At 46.7% G+C, this 16,812-nt stretch overlaps 1 protein-coding gene across 3 annotated transcripts in view; it reads right to left on the bottom strand.

The window, feature by feature from the left end:
• DROSHA (drosha ribonuclease III) overlaps positions 1-16,812 on the bottom strand; it is an 80,899-nt gene that overhangs the window by 14,470 nt on the left and 49,617 nt on the right. For all 3 annotated transcript variants that reach the window (XM_033052625.1, XM_033052606.1, XM_033052614.1), the window contains 6 exons: positions 16,695-16,754; positions 12,930-13,029; positions 10,518-10,620; positions 5,191-5,261; positions 4,088-4,132; positions 1,145-1,302 (listed from right to left, as the gene is read on the bottom strand). In XM_033052625.1, coding sequence (XP_032908516.1) covers positions 1,145-1,302; positions 4,088-4,132; positions 5,191-5,261; positions 10,518-10,620; positions 12,930-13,029; positions 16,695-16,754 — 537 coding nt within the window. The remainder of the gene's footprint in view (positions 1-1,144; positions 1,303-4,087; positions 4,133-5,190; positions 5,262-10,517; positions 10,621-12,929; positions 13,030-16,694; positions 16,755-16,812) is intronic.

Below are 16,812 nucleotides of genomic sequence, written 5' to 3'. Positions count from 1 at the left end.
GAAAAGGATCAGGGTTTAAACTCCTACAAGATCCTGGAAAGAAGTTTAACAAGGGCAAGTGCCAGATTCTCTGCCTGGGACAACCCCAGATGTGTGTACAGAGTGGGGAATGAGAGGCTGGAGAGCAGCCTCACAGAAAGGCACCAGGGGGTCCTGGTTGATGGCAAGTTCAACACGAGTCAGTGGTGCCCTGGCAGCCAGGAGAGCCAAATTTGTTCTGGGGGGCATCAGGCACAGTATCACCAGCTGGGCAAGGGAGGGAATTGTCCTGTTCTGCTCTGCATTGGGGCAGCCTCACTTTTAGTGCTGGGGGGCAGTTTTGGGCTCCACAACATAAAGACAACATTAAGCTTTTAGAGAGTGAGTAACTGTGATAGGGAAGGGTCTTGAGGGGAAGCCATGAGGAGCAGCTGAAGTCACTTTGTCTGTTCAGCCTGAAGGGGACTGAGGGGAGACCTCATTGCAGAGGGGAATGGATTGGCAGGTACTGATCTTTTCATTTTCATGACCAGAGACAGGGCCCAAAGAAACAGCATGAACCTGAGTCAGGAAAGGTTTTTTTACCTAGAGGAAGGTTTAACACTCGAAAGGCTCCCCAGGGAAGTGGTCACAGCACCAACCCTGCCTGAGTTCAGGATGTGTGTGGACAATACTCTTAGGTACATGGTGTGATTCCTGGGGTGTCCTATGCAGGGCCAGGAGTTGGACTTTATGATCCTGATAGGTGCATTCCAACTCCGCATATTTGGTAGTACTGTTTGCTTGAAAACAGGGCCTGGCAGCTTTGCAATCAACAGAACACAAGGGCTGTGCTTGGACCAAAGAGTTTAATTTTACTTCTTTTCTCTGCCCAAATGTAACTCCAGGCATGTTTTGCTACCATCTCAGGAGTGATGTACAAATATCAGTCACGCAGAAAGCTCAAAATAAACACCAGGGATAGGTCTCTAACACCTTCTACAGTCTTTCCCAAGGTATTTGCTACTGACTACTGTCAGAGGTGGCATACTGAGCCAGCTGGGATTGTGAGCATAGCTGCTCTATTCCAGGAAATAAACATAACATCGTTCGTTTACAAACCAGGCAATCTGGAACACTCGTTAGGGCCAAGAGAGCTGCATGAGGACTCTTGCTATGTACTCACAGAGTCAGATGGTTAAAGCCTACTGTCCTCAGAGTAAATGCACGTGCTAGAAGCCGAACGTGAGTAAAGATGACTCCAATTGCCTCCTCAAATTCTGTAAGCTTTTGAAGAACTGGAGAGGTCTCAATGAGTTGCCTGTCAGTATTGGACTCCTGCAGCTGCAAGAAAAATGAAGTGTAGGTAATGATGAACTCATACTGCTGCAGAAATTTTCAGAGAAAAGCAAGCCTTCTCTAAATCAAGGGCAAAGAATACAATGAACAAGTTCCATGGACAACTGAACTGAGAAACCCAAGTCTCCTTTGCCTTTTGGTCTTTGATAATTACCACTCAAAGAAGAGATGAGCTCTGATGCATGCTTTTTTAACAGCTGAGGCATTTAAACACATCACTTGCATGTCTCTACATGCGGAGGAATTGTAGCATAATACAAACTTTCACAAAACATGTACAATTGTACATTTTTGCGTTTTCTAACATTATCACATAGTTTCTAACTGAGCAACAGATTCAAAAATTATTAGAATAGGACTGGTAGACTGACAGCATGTCAAGCCGAGACAAAACCCAAATCAATTTCTGCCAATTTCCTTAAGTATCAAAAATCAAGAATAAATACTTTGAATATGATATTCAAAAGGGCACACTAACACAAGAAAATTAAAATTATTGCTTTGGGTCAATATCTTTTCTTATCAGTTTCTTGTCTGATGTCCTTGATGTAATGACACTGTTAAATGCCATTTCTGTGGAGCTGGGAAATGGCTTAAGCATTTCCTCCACCCATTTTGAGCATCTCTTTGGTATGGTAATGCCTTAGAGGAGGAATCATCCAGAAGAGAATGACTAAAAGAAAAGTAAGAATAACCACAGCTTTTTAAACTGGTATTAAAATAATTTTTGGTTTTTTGTCTGCCCCTTTTCTATAAATTGATTACATTCAATTTGTCTTTTTTCTGTACTGAGTGTTCAGTTCACACTTTTATATCCTTGCACCAAAATCCCACACTTGAGTGATAACTGTCATTTTGGAGTTCAGCTGCATGTGGAGCTGAGACTGATTTTTGCTTCCTCATGCACAGTCCTTTCTATTTACCTACACAGAATTTCTTCTGCTTTTTTAAACTCCACAGTGAGTCACCCTTGCATTCTCACAACTAGAGTGCAATTCTTCAGTCTACTGTTGCCCCTGCTATGTGAAATAATTTGGTAACTGTCAACAAACTGCCACCTCACTGCTCATCCTGTTCCCTAGGCTGCCAATGAGAACAGCCTGTACTTTAGCAAAGATCCCGAGGGAAATCTGCCAGTGATCACCATTGCTTGCAAGACGTGGTCATTTCACTCCTGTACTCCATTTCTTATGTTTCAGCCATTCCTTTAAATCTTGTAGGGACTGACATTTTTCACTGGAATTGCTTTTTCTTTATTGCTTCTTAAAAAAAAGATAAGAAATTTTAAAAGCCTTTCCTGACTTTCCAACAGCCTCTCAGGAAACCCAGCAGACAGTACCATCTGCATTATCACATGCTGTTTTGTCTCCTAAAACCTCCCATACATCTGTGAGGCAGGACTTGTCTTAACATTTGACTCTTTCTAGACAGTCCATATGTATCCAGATGACCACTAATTATTTTTTAGAACCATTTCTACAGACTTGGCTACTGCCAAACACACTGAACTGAAGATCTGTAACTCTGTTACCTTTTTTTGTTATTGACTGAGATCTCATTTGGCATGTTGTTACAGTGATTTTTAGGAAATTTTAAAAATGCCATTCTTCAGGCCCAAAGGCCAGCCTGAACTGCCTGTGTTTCACCTACTGACAAAACTCCCTAGGATGGTTTTGGGATGTAGAAGAAAACAATTTTCATCACACAAGTCAAGGTAGTAGTAAGAAATTATAAGTTTCCTACACCAACTGTTGCCAATTTCTACGCAGAGAGAAAGTTTTCTTTGTGAAAGCAGGGATGAAAGGGTTAAAATAAAGTAAGAGAAAAGAAAGAAATTCAGCGTAAGAACAATCTTCTTTGGAGCTATGTGTGCCACCATACAGGACAATAGTGCCGTATCTCAAAATGCTACCTTTTATTTACGCTCAGAGTATTTTGTACTTTGAATTTATGCTCAGAGGGATGTGGTTATAAAAATTCTTCACATGCACTGATTTGTTGCTGAAAATTTTGGCCATGAACACACTGCTGTTCTTGCAGCACCCCTGCATACTCCTGTTTGCACTGAAGACAATGAACTACAGTGCAGAGAGGGTCTGAGACTCGCTCTGTGTCTCCCCAAGAATTCAGTAAGGGGGAATTGACTGGGACATCAGTCTCTCAACTTCCAGCCTCACGAACAGACACCTCGTGAACTTATATCCTTCAATACATGGAGGATAAGTTAACCTTCAGACACTTTTATAATTTTGGTGTTTACATGGTATTAAAGTTACTGGAATCATTGAAACAACCACACTATCATTGCATGGGTACACACAAACAAAATCAAAATAGAATACAATCAAAACTTTTATGGCATTCAAATAATGTGCCTTCCTGTTATTAAGATTTCAGTCCTAATTTCAGGTAAAGAAAATATGTTCACAGATTGTTTTTGCTCCCTTTTCCTCCAACTTAGAGAAGACAAACAAAAAGTTGTCAAAATGTTACCTCTCATTCGATTTATTGTATAGGGACAGTAATACAACAAACATGAACCAAGGAAAGGTAAATTATTAATTCTCAGAGAGGCAGAAACTCACTACTTATTTAAAACAAAAATCCAACCAAACAAATCACAAACCAAACACAAAGGAAAACATACACATATTCCTTTGGCTACTCTTCAGCACAATTTCTGAGATGTCATCACAATGGAAACCTATGAAAACCATCCCTGAAAATAAAACAGAACTGTGAAATTTATTAGAGAAGGGGATACACTTACTTGGAGTGGGTGTAGTGGATAATTAAGCCATACATCCCGCAGGTCCTGCAAACATTGAGAGATGCCTTTAATGCTCAAGGGAGTCATTTAACAAATTCCACAGTACTAAATAAAATGTCATTACTTGAAATACTGAACTATTTCAGATGCTGACTCTGCTTATTGCAAATTCAATAGTGCTGGCAAACTAATTTTTAAAATCGTGTATTTGCTGTTCAAACTGCCTGTAGTTCTCCCAATTAGCTTGTGTCAAAGAGGTGGAAAAATCCTTGAACCACATAAGAAGTGGTTAAAGAAAGAAGAACAAGATTTGTTTAAGCCTCAGGACTAACTTTATTTGCAAGTACTCCTCAGTAGCAAGTTTGACTTCTCCAAAGGCAAGGACTGAAAAAGAAAAAAAAACTCATTTATTTTCTTCTCTTTCATAAAGGCTTCGTTCACTACAGCCACTGAGCAGCCCATAATCACTGAGTTAACAATAGGCTTCCAAATACTTCTATTTCTTATAAGCTTTGTCATTTCACAGACTTAGAGGAAGGAAAATAATATAGAATTCATCCTCTCACCACTGCCACGTGTGCTGTCCCAGTGGTAGGTACTTTCCTGCACCTTTATTCAGCACATGTTCTAATTAGCAGCCATCTAAGATACAGCCTGATCTATTCTTGCACACTGTAATTGTGCAATTGAGTAAATACTGAATGAAACACCCTCCTTTTCTTTTCCAACTATATGTTTGAAGCTTTTAGGGTAGGATTATTTAATTGATGAAACAGAATATTGCTTGACATGCGCATCATTCCCTCAAAAGCCTGACACCTGGATCCGCAGCATCCATTTCTGTTTTCAGTGCAGCACTTTGAATGGAAGTCATCAGGTTTCCCACACCACCCATCCTTCCCTATCTGAGCCAAAAAAACCTAAAGAACACCTGAGAAAACACCATATTTTCTTTTGCCTGGATCAGTCTAGTTTACTGTCCTAACTCAATTTCCAGGAATTACATAAAATAGTATTTCTGCTTATTTGTGGTCCTTAAGTAAAAAAATGGATAGGAAAGCACATCAAGTTATTTTTGAACTGGAAATCAAGTACATAAATACCTTTTCATTGAAGAGCAAACGTCCAAATAATTGTTTTGCTTCTTCTAGGCTTCCCTCTAGATAAACAGCTCCTACATGAGGAGACCAATATGTCAAAGGTCAATAATGAAATCAGTACTTAAAAAATTACTAAGCACGAGAAAGTCAAAGATCTTGGACTTCTTCATCTCCAACACATTCATTTTTAAAAGTATACTTTCTGTAGTAACACCTGTTTTTCAGAGAAATTTAAAGCATGTTAAACACCAGCATAAATCAACAGTCATAAAAGGCAAAGAAAAACCTGATATAATTATATACATGATAGAAAATGATATATCCAAAGAGCAAAGTTTAAACAAATTAACCTAGATGCAATGTATTTCCAAAAGTACAGTAATTTCACGAATACAAGCCGCACCAATTTGACCAAAATTTTGGTGGAAACCCGGAAGTGCGGCTAATATTCCGGGGCGGCTAATCTATTAACAAAATTCTAAAAGCTGCCAACACGGAAGTGAGAGCCCGCGGCAGCCCCAAGCCAAGCTGGAGCCCGGCCGGCCCCGGCAGAGGTGGGAAAGCCTGGCAGAGGCGGGGCCAGCAGTGTGGGGGGCGGGCGGCTGAGCCTGAGCCAGCAGGGCGGGGCAGGGAGGGCGGCAGAGCCTGAGCCAGCAGGGCGGGGGAGCCCGGGAGAACTGGGGCTAGCAGTGCAGGGGAGCATGGCAGAAGCAGGAAGGCCGACGGGTGGGGCTGCCTGGCAGCGGGGGAAGCCCAGCAGAATTGGGGCCAGCAGCGTGGGGGAGCCTGGCGGTGCGGGGGCCTGCAGTGCCGACCAGGGCGAGGAAACGCGGCGGCGGTGCAGACGGGAGGGGGCGGCCGGCGAGCCCGCCGGCGGGGCTAGGGAAGGCGGCGCGCCGCGGCCGGCGAGCCCGCCGGCGGGGCTAGGGAAGGCGGCGCGCCGCGGCCGGCGAGCCCGGCGGCGGGGCTAGGGAAGGCGGCGCGCCGCGGCCGGCGAGCCCGGCGGAGGTGCTAGGGAAGGCGGCGCGCCGCGATCGGCGAGCCCGCCAGCGGGGCTAGGGAACGCGCCGCGGCCGGCGAACCCGGCGGCGGGGCTAGGGAAGGCGGCGCGCCGCGGCCGGCGAGCCCAGCGGAGGTGCTAGGGAAGGCGGCGCGCCGCGGCCGGCGAGCCCGGCGGCGGGGCTAGGGAACGCGCCGCGGCCGGCGAACCCGGCGGCGGGGCTAGGGAAGGCGGCGCGCCGCGGCCGGCGAGCCCGGCGGAGGTGCTAGGGAAGGCGGCGCGCCGCGGCCGGCGAGCCCGGCGGCGGGGCTAGGGAACGCGCCGCGGCCGGCGAACCCGGCGGCGGGGCTAGGGAACGCGGCGCGCCGTGGCCGGCGAGCCCGCCGGCGGGGCTAGGGAAGGCGGCGCGCCGCGGCCGGCGAGCCCGGTGGCGGGGCTAGGGAACGCGCCGCGGCCGGCGAACCCGGCGGCGGGGCTAGGGAAGGCGGCGCGCCGTGGCCGGCGAGCCCGCCGGCGGGGCTAGGGAAGGCGGCGCGCCGCGGCCGGCGAGCCCGGCGGCGGGGCTAGGGAAGGCGGCGCGCCGCGGCCGGCGAGCCCGGTGGCGGGGCTAGGGAACGCGCCGCGGCCGGCGAACCCGGCGGCGGGGCTAGGGAACGCGGCGCGCCGTGGCCGGCGAGCCCGCCGGCGGGGCTAGGGAAGGCGGCGCGCCGCGGCCGGCGAGCCCGGTGGCGGGGCTAGGGAACGCGCCGCGGCCGGCGAACCCGGCGGCGGGGCTAGGGAAGGCGGCGCGCCGTGGCCGGCGAGCCCGCCGGCGGGGCTAGGGAAGGCGGCGCGCCGCGGCCGGCGAGCCCGGCGGCGGGGCTAGGGAACGCGCCGCGGCCGGCGAACCCGGCGGCGGGGCTAGGGAAGGCGGCGCGCCGTGGCCGGCGAGCCCGCCGGCGGGGCTAGGGAAGGCGGCGCGCCGCGGCCGGCGAGCCCGGCGGCGGGGCTAGGGAAGGCGGCGCGCCGCGGCCGGCGAGCCCGGTGGCGGGGCTAGGGAACGCGCCGCGGCCGGCGAACCCGGCGGCGGGGCTAGGGAACGCGGCGCGCCGTGGCCGGCGAGCCCGCCGGCGGGGCTAGGGAAGGCGGCGCGCCGCGGCCGGCGAGCCCGGTGGCGGGGCTAGGGAACGCGCCGCGGCCGGCGAACCCGGCGGCGGGGCTAGGGAACGCGGCGCGCCGTGGCCGGCGAGCCCGCCGGCGGGGCTAGGGAAGGCGGCGCGCCGCGGCCGGCGAGCCCGGCGGCGGGGCTAGGGAAGGCGGCAGCGGGGCGGTGCTGACGGGAGAGGGGGGCCAGCGAGCCCGGCGGCGGCGGCAGTACCACCCGGCCAGCCCCGCCGAGCCGTGGCGCTGAGCTGGGCCACCCGGCCCCGTCGGCAACCATGAGCGGGCCGAGCCTGCCTGGCCCCGCCCCGAGCCAGTAAAGCCCGCTATGCCGCGATCCTGTTACTAATTGGCCAATTTGTGAAAGCTGCGCACGGATTCTCGCTACGAACGAAAGTGCGGCTAATATTCGGGGTGCGGCTTATCTATTGACAAAGACAGCAACATTGTCGAGGCACCGGGGGTGCGGCTTATAATCCGTGCGGCTTGTATTCGTGAAACTACTGTACTCTTCAGTAAACAGCTAACTATACAATTGTGCTGGTTTCAGCAGGAATAGAGTTAATTTTCTTCCCAGTGACTAGTACGGGGATATGTTTTCCATTTTTGATGAACACAGGGCTGATAATACAGAGATGTTTTTATTATTGCTGAGTACAGCTCACATGGAGTCAAGGCCTTCTCTGCTTTTGGTATTGCCACACTGGAGAGCAGACTAAAGGGTGCTTGGGAGGTTGGGAGGAGACACAGGACAGGTGACCCAAACTGACCAAAGGGATATTCCACACTGTATGACATCATGCTCAGTATATAAATTGCAGGGAAGGAGAAGGAAAGGGGTATGCTTGGAATGATGGTGTTTGTCTTCCCAAGTCACCATTATGTGTGACGGCGCTGCTCTCCTGGAGACGGCTGAACACCTGCCTGCCCATGGGAAGCAGTGAAATGATTTCTTCTTTGGCTTTGCTTGTGTGCACTGCTTTTGCTTTCCCTATGAAATTATTTTTATCTCAACCCATAAGTTTTTCAGCTTTTACCCTTCCAATTCTCTCCTCAATCCCACTTGTGGAGGAGTGAGTGGGTGGCTGTGTGGAGCTTGGTTGCTGGTTGGGTATAAACCACAACATTTGCAGATCAGGAAACCCATGAAACACATTTCAGTAACTAGCAAATAATTTCCATTTATTCTGTACTTCCAACAAGATTATACTCAGCATATAAACAATGTGTTAAGGTCTTCCTTGAGCTTCCTTCCTTATTGGCAATAATTTACAATAACTTATTGTCTGAACTGGAAACAGCATCTCTGCATGTCTCAGTTTCTGAAGATTATGTTGTGGGTTTTTTTTTAAACTTCACACACAGCTCTCACTAGCCCTCTCCAACAAGCTCTGTAAAACTTGTGCTAACGTATTATTAGTGTATTACTATAATGTATTTATAATGTATTATATTTTTGGGTGTACCCTATATACTCTATATCTGCATAGGCCCTTCTTAAATTTAGTATCAATATTTTGTCCTTTAATACGCTTTAAAAGAGAGCTTCTGAAAATCTCAAGCTTGTTATTGTAAGCATAAAAACAAATGGAATACACAGCTAAATCAAGAACACAGAGAAGGGAGTGCATGTTCCCATACACAGGAAGAACATGATTTGCCTTGCCTTTCCCTTCCCCTTTCCCTTTGATTCCTCACTAGGTCAACTACTTTCTTTGGACTCCTGGAAGTACAGCTTGGGGGTTTATAACACTAATTTTGCAGAGGAATATAAAGAGAGCACAAAATTTTAAACAATTCCTAGGCAGCCTGGTCATACTTCATTTTTTTTATTTTCATCACAGGGACTTTGTGATGAAGCACCAGACTTTGTAAAAGAGTCTCAAGTAGGAGTTCCGGACCCTTCATAAACTTTTATAGTTCCTTAACAAGCTCCCAGATTTTAGCTACAGCACTGACAAAATCTTATTGCTCAATTAACTTTCTGAACAGCTTTGTATTGGAGGTTAAACAGCAAGCCTGCTCTCTCAGCAAATCTCAATGCTTCCCAAATAGTTCTCATCACTACATCCTAGACAAGCTGAAGCCTATGAACAAAGACACAGATACATATCTAGTGCTCCTCTTCTGTTTGCTTTTTATTTTTAAATTTAAGATCAAAGCGCTCATGGAAAGCAAAGCAGAGTTAAAAAGAAAACTCTTATTTCTTGATAAGAGGAAACGCAATCTGGCCCAAGGCAGAATGCACAGAACTGTTGACATCTAAGCCAACTATGATCTATTTTTCAAAGCAGGACAAAATGCTTTAGGAACCTGTGTAGTACAAAGACCTGCATCAGGGCTAAACCATTCCCATAGCTAGTAACTTATACAGTACATCTCAATTAATATGAAGTCAAACCACTGAGATTAACTTGTTTTGTGTACTCAAACAAGTAAAGGTGCATAAAAATATGCTACTTAAAGTAGAGCTTGTGCAGAAGTAACCAATGAGATTTCCATCCTTCTGCTTGGTATCTGTGGTCAGGCTCTGATTTCCTCTGCCATATAAACCTATAGACCAGTACAGCATCTTAGTGCCCAACAGCAAATTTGACACAACTCTCCATCACCCTCAGCTAGAGGGCAGCTTTATTAAACCAGCCATGGCATAGTGCCATGCTTTTTACCTGTAAGAAAAATGCAAAGACTAATGCAAAGAATAAACAATTTAGTTTGCAAGTTTACAGAAGGCTAGCAGGGCACAGAGGAAGTGGTCTGGTGACTCAGTGGGAGTGCCTGACACATTCCGAAAGCGAACCGCAGTTTAAAATTCAGGGCTGAGGCTGCAGGTCTGTTCAAGCACTACTGGAAGAAGTGAACCTCCTATCTTCTGCCAGGCCATGGTGACTGAACCGCTCCCCTCAGACAGGGGGCAAGTGTTAGGCCATGCTGGCACAGGAGAAGTGGAGTTCTGCAGTGACACCAAACAGCTTCACCTCCAGTGTGTGGGAGCCAGGATATGGAAGATGAGATTTTCATGGTTGTGTGTGCAGGAGAGGGGAAGGGACAAAGATGATATAAGAAGCTTTGCAATTGCCTACTCCTACTAGCACTACTCAATAGGCCCCATCTCCTCCACCACAGTCAACAAAGCACACAGACATGTATAAAACATAACCATCTGCACACACAAATGCAAACACATTACCTATTAGGGCTTCAAAGCAGTTGGCCATGGCATGGCGGAGATCTGACTCCCTGCAAAGGTCTGGACCATGAGCATAGAGCATGAATCGTTCCAGTTCCAGCTTCTGCAAAATATGTAGAAAGAGTTAAAACCATGGCTGTAGAAGTACAAGAGTACCTGTTCAGTCCCCAAAGTTCAATTACACTGTCATCATGCAGCTACTATGTTTGAAGGAACTATGAAGCTTTTCTCCACAGTTTAAGTTTAGACACAGGCTAAAATTTTAAAATTTCCTTTGTTTATCAGAGGTAAACAACTGGAGTGTGATATCATGGAAAAATTAGAATTATCAAACCAAAAGAAGCTGAAGCAGAACAGTGAGGAAAAGGAACTCTGGTGACACAATCCATTGAACATCTGGTTTTTTCCTCTAAGACCATCAACAGGTGGTAGCCTCTGGGCACTGCAAGAGAAGGCTCATATTTTAATCTGCAGTGCCACCTAGCTTCCTTCTTCCATTCAAAAGTGCATCACTAACACTCATATGTTGCCCGAACTACAGTTCTGCTTGCCAGTCAAAAGCTCAGGTAGTAAGTCAGATATTTTCTATAATATATGATAATTCTGCTACAGAAATGCAGGAAAGAGCTCCTAGATTCTCTTTACATATTTATCTTTTTGACACAAAACCATTATTGGGATTTTTAAAGAAGAGATTTGTGCATCTTGCAAAGTCCACACGAGAATAGGCTTTTCCCAGCTGGGTGTAAGTTTCTACTGATTCTAATTTCTTGTTAGCTTTCAACTTCATCCTCCCACAGTATATTTAAGAGGTAAAGCTGGAGAATAAGTTGTTTGAGATGCATGGATTAGATATGTTTCAATTGTCAAAAAGAGTTTTCCATTTTCAAGGAATGGTAGCCTGTTCACTGCTCCAGAACACTGTGAATTACGACTTACAGTGTTCCATCACACTTTATAATGCATAGTGAGCACTTGCTGGAGTCAACATAAGAGAAGAATATTAATTGTTTTATATAGAATTTAAACTTCTTATACTCATCATTTGATCCTTAATTATGAGCAGCATTCCACAAGTTCAAGAGACATTGAGAAGCTGAGAATTATATTAAGTGAATTGAATGCAACATGACATCACAGGGGATGAAACCAGGAACATTGTATAAGACACATGAGAGAAATAAAGGGTCAATTGGAAAATTTGGAATATACAGATATCTAATATTTACAGCTGTATCTACAGTTTTTAAAATACTGTAATAAAAAATTTCAAAAATTGTCCTTGCACAATGATAAAGCTGTGAACAAACTTGAAGAATATATGAGCTTTCCTGATGCAGGTTTAAAAATAGTATAATGAATTAAAATATCAGGCAATACCATATTTGTACACAAAGCCCTGATATGCAATGTTTAAATCAATTCATGTTTACCTAAATTAATAAAGAAAGATGTGGAAGAAAATTATTGTGTTCACTGCCTACCCTATGCCTCTCCTGAGACCTGAGCAAAAAGATCCTGCAGTTTTTGCCAAAATCCCAAGATCAGATATGTTTGTTTAGGGCACTATGTGATTACAGAGAGGAAAAATTAAAAGAGCAACTTGAAAATTATCAGCAGTACACACAGGACAGTGTGTGCACATGTGTGGCATAATTGATTACATCAGTAAGTTTCAGCCTGTTTCTTAAAAAAAAAAGCTAACAAAATCAAGAATGAATAAGGGAAGACCTATCAATTTATGAATAGAGATTGAATCAACTTTTTGTATCATAATAACATGCACCAGTATCATATACAGAAACACAAAAAGCTCTGTCGTTCGCAGAATTAAATGAAATAAAATTCTAAGGCATCTTAATTTTTCCTAGGAGATAATGCAATTCTTATCCAAAACCCTGTTTAATGTACTTCTGACTACTCTGACAGTGTACAGTGGACTTGAAAATCACAGCAAAGGTTATGGAGAAGATAAAATTTTTCCTCCCATTTTTTCTATCTCCTGTTGCCACATTCTCCCTACATATTCTATCAGAAAGTCCTCTTAAAAAAACATGTCTATAAGTTTCTTTTTCTTCATAAGAGTCCTTTTCTTCATTGAAGTTCTACTATCAGTTTCATTACTTGTTCAAATTAAAGGCAAGTATAGGCACACCTTTAACAAAGGCTAAAAACTTATCTTTATGCCTGCAACAATCACTTTTCCCAAAAGCATGCTTTGGAGAAAACACAAAGTTCTCCTTCATCTTTAAAATCTACTTTCTAACTGAAAAAGGTTCCTGCATCCCAAATCTTGTACACAAAATCCAGCAAACAAATTGATGTTCAAAGCAGGCAGCTCCCTCAAGCAGCAGTCCAGACATTCAGAGCATTCTTCCCACAGATGTTGAACACAGACACAGAGAGCTGTACCTTAGCCAGCATGGCCAGGTGTTGGTTCTGCACAATGGCAGTGCGGTATGTAGCTAGTCCTCCTTCCTCCAGAGTGGGAAACAGGTAGTATAAGTGGACACTGGCAAAACAAAAAGCAAACCAGATGCTGTTAGCATTTGATTAATACATTTGATAGATACACCTGTAGAAAACTGTGCCCTTCCTTCAGACTCTAGTGGGTAATATGGGTGCTTTCCCAAAGTGGAATCCAGTTTGAAGTAAGGTAAAGACAGAAACATTCAAACAATGCCCAGTCCTATCTGACTGGATAGCACTGGCAGCAGAGGAGGAAGATGCTGTTTCTCTGCTGGGCAGCACATGTCTAAATCCCTGCCCCAGCCTGAAGTTCCCCCATCTCAGGTTTCTGTCTATCAGCAGCAGAGGGTTCAGCACAGCTGACACCTAGAGGATGCTGAGGAATAAAGCACAAGGGAAGCCTCAGCCTTGAGAAACGCCACGCTGTGGGTACACGTTACTTTCACGTGATGCTGCTGCCAAGAGGATATCTATCTGTTTATACACGATTCTTAAAGTACAGTAATTTCACGACTATAAGGCACACCCTTTTGACTAAAATCTTGGCCCGAACCCGGAAGTGCACCTTATACTCTGGTGCGCTTTATATATGGACAAAGTTCAGAAATTTGCCAACCCGGAGTGTGAGCCACGAGCCGCAGGGGGAGTCGGGAGGGCTACGGCTGCCAGGTGGAGGCAGGGCCGCAGCTGTTGGGTGGAGACGGGGCCGTGGGGCTGCTCCTGCCAGGTACAGGTGGGCCCAGGGACCTGTGGCTGCTGGGTGCAGGCAAGCCCGGGGGCCTGCGGCACTGCTCCTGCCGGGTACAGGCGGGCCAGGGGCCCCACCTGCATGGGGGCCCGGGGGCCCATGGCTGCCGGGTTGAGGCGGGGCCTCAGCCAGCAACCGCGCGGGGGGAGTTGGGGGCAGATCCTCGCTGCAAAAAAAAAGTACGCCTTATAGTCTGGTGCGCCTTATATATCAGCAAAAGTTCGGAAATTTGCTGACATCTGGAAGTGCGCCTTATAGTCCGGTGCGCCTTATATACGGACAAAGTTCAGAAATTTGCCAACCCAGAAGTGTGAGGAGCCAGCAGGGCTGTGGCAGCCAGGTGGAGGCAGGGCTGTGGGGCCATGGGGCGGCGGCAGCCGGGTGGAGGCGGGGCCACAGCCAGCAACTGCACAGGGGGAGCCGGCGACGGATCCTCACTGTAAAAAACAGGCACACCTTATAGTCTGGTGTGCCTTATATACGGGCAAAAGTTCGGAAATTTGCCGACACCTGGAAGTGCGCCTTATAATCCGGTGCGCCTTATAGTCGTGAAATTACTGTACTTTAACAGATGCTGATGAAAACAAAGAACAGAACTCAACAGCCTGAATTTATCAAATGTGTGAAGCCATTATACCACAAACTGCAAAAAAAAGAAAAAGAGGCAAAAATCGCAGGCTTTTAACAACCTTTAATGGTATTTGGCATCATGTTAGCAAGATACGGCAAAAAACCAGAAACAAAACAAAATGAGTACAGTAATTTCACGAATACAAGCTGCACCAATTTGACCAAAAGTTTGGTGGAAACCCGGAAGTGCGGCTAATATTCGAGGGTGGCTAATACATGAACAAAATTCTAAAATCTGCCAACACGGAAGTGAGAGCCCGCGGCAGCCCCAAGCCAAGCTGGAGCCCGGCCGGCCCCGGCAGAGGTGGGAAAGCCTGGCAGAGGCGGGGCCAGCAGTGTGGGGGTGGGCGGCTGAGCCTGAGCCAGCAGGGCGGGGCAGGGGGGGCGGCAGAGCCCGGGCCAGCAGGGTGGGGGAGCCCGGGAGAACTGGGGCTAGCAGTGCAGGGGAGCATGGCAGAAGCAGGAAGCCCGGCGGGTGGGGCTGCCTGGCAGCGGGGGAAGCCCAGCAGAATCGGGGCCAGCAGCGTGGGGGAGCCCGGCGGTGCGGGGGCCTGCAGTGCCGGCCAGGGCGAGCAAACGCGGCGGCGGTGCAGACGGGAGGGGGCGGCCGGCGAGCCTGGCGGCAGCGGCAGCCCTGCCGGCCGGGCGAGCAAACATGGCGCGGGGCGGCCGGCGTGCCTGGCAGCGGCGGCAGCGGCTGGCCCGCCGGCAGGGCGAGTAAATGCAGCGGCGGGGCAGTGCTGACGGGAGAGGGGGGGCCAGTGAGCCCGGTGGCGGCTGCAGCACCACCCGGCCGGCCCTGTCAGCAACCATGAGCGGGCCGAGCCTTCCTGGCCCCGCCCCGAGCCAGTAAAGCCCGCTATGCCCCGATCCTGTTACTAATTGGCCAATTTGTGAAAGCTGCGCACGGATTCTCGCTACAAACGAAAGTGTGGCTAATATTCGGGGTGCGGCTTATCTATTGACAAAGACAGCAACATTGTCGAGGCACCGGAAGTGCGGCTTATACTCCGTGCGGCTTGTATTCGTGAAACTACTGTAATTCACTGATCCCATCAAGATGTGAGTAATGAAGAAATTATTTTGGATACTTTAATGCATGACTATCTAACCCACTTTGAGAAAAGTTAACACAGATGGTTTTCAACATTTCACAACTAAGGTGCTGTATGGCACTAAGCAATAAAATATTTTATTAAGCCAATATACAGGGAGAAAAATGCAGATGATGGATGCAAGATTATTTAAGGACAAAAACTCCTATAAAACTTAGAGGCAATCTAATTCGCAACAGCAGACACTTGAAGTTAAGAGAGGTAGGAAAAAAAAACCAGACTTAAATAGGTGCTTATATGCTCTACTGAACAGAAATGGAGCTAATTTTTTTCTGAATCGAGACAAAAGTTAGCTCAGAAAGTGAACTGATGGTTGATGAACAACGACAATGAAAAATGCAAGATATTTTAATCAGCAAGTCTTCCATCTTATCAGCCTGTACTGCTGTATGAAAGAAAAGGCCATGGGTTTTAAGGGCAGTGGAGACCTTTATAGGCTAACAGTTTTTAATATTACGTGGCTAATGGCTAGTAAAGAGATATAAAAGCAGAAAAGCAGTTTTTTCATGTAACAAACTGGCTTAAAGAGCAAATTAGCAGTAAACAAGACTACACCTCTAATAAAAACAGTAGAACAAAGAAGGTGAAAATAGATTATAATCCTTATACTGTGCAATGTGTTTGCCTCTACAAAGGCAAGGTAGAACAATGGAGATAACTAATTATACACCTGCATTATTTACTGATTTCAGAATACTCAAGCCAGAAGTGGAGCAATTTTTGATGAACCATGTTTTTTTTTAATTACTTTTGAATAAATTCCATTTGTGCTTAACTACTTAAGCTGTTATGGAAGCTACAGCCTTAATTACTGGAAATACAAGAACTGCAACACATTCAACACTACCCATAAATGCTTCTCCCTTGCAACTACACAAAAAGAACCCATGGAAACAAAATAGCATGCTAGGAAAAATATCATTCCTTTAAGAAAAGGGTACCAAGTTCAACTTGTTTATAGCTGAATAATCTCTAATCCAAATCAATTTAAAATTGCACTCCATGAAACAGAAACTGTAGCTTTTTATTTTGTGATCTTTCTTGTTTTATCACAACCACTGAAAGCATTATCAAGAGAGCTGTCTGCAGGCGTGCAGGCCTAAATATCAGGCAGGACTGCAAACATACACAGTGAAAGTAGACAAAAGTTCAATAAACACAACATTATAATAATAACATACAAAGGTGAGAACTGTTGAAGAATTCCCCATTTACCTTGTTAAGAACTCCACCACAGCATCTCCCAGAAATTCTAAACGCTCATTGTGGTTAATCCTGAAAGAGGCATTTTAAAGTTCACCATAACCTAAATAATACATGCTGGTTATTTATA

This window comes from Catharus ustulatus, chromosome 1, assembly GCF_009819885.2.
Source record: "Catharus ustulatus isolate bCatUst1 chromosome 1, bCatUst1.pri.v2, whole genome shotgun sequence".
Classification (NCBI taxonomy): domain Eukaryota; kingdom Metazoa; phylum Chordata; class Aves; order Passeriformes; family Turdidae; genus Catharus; species Catharus ustulatus.
This window is presented reverse-complemented; position numbering and strand designations above follow the sequence as displayed.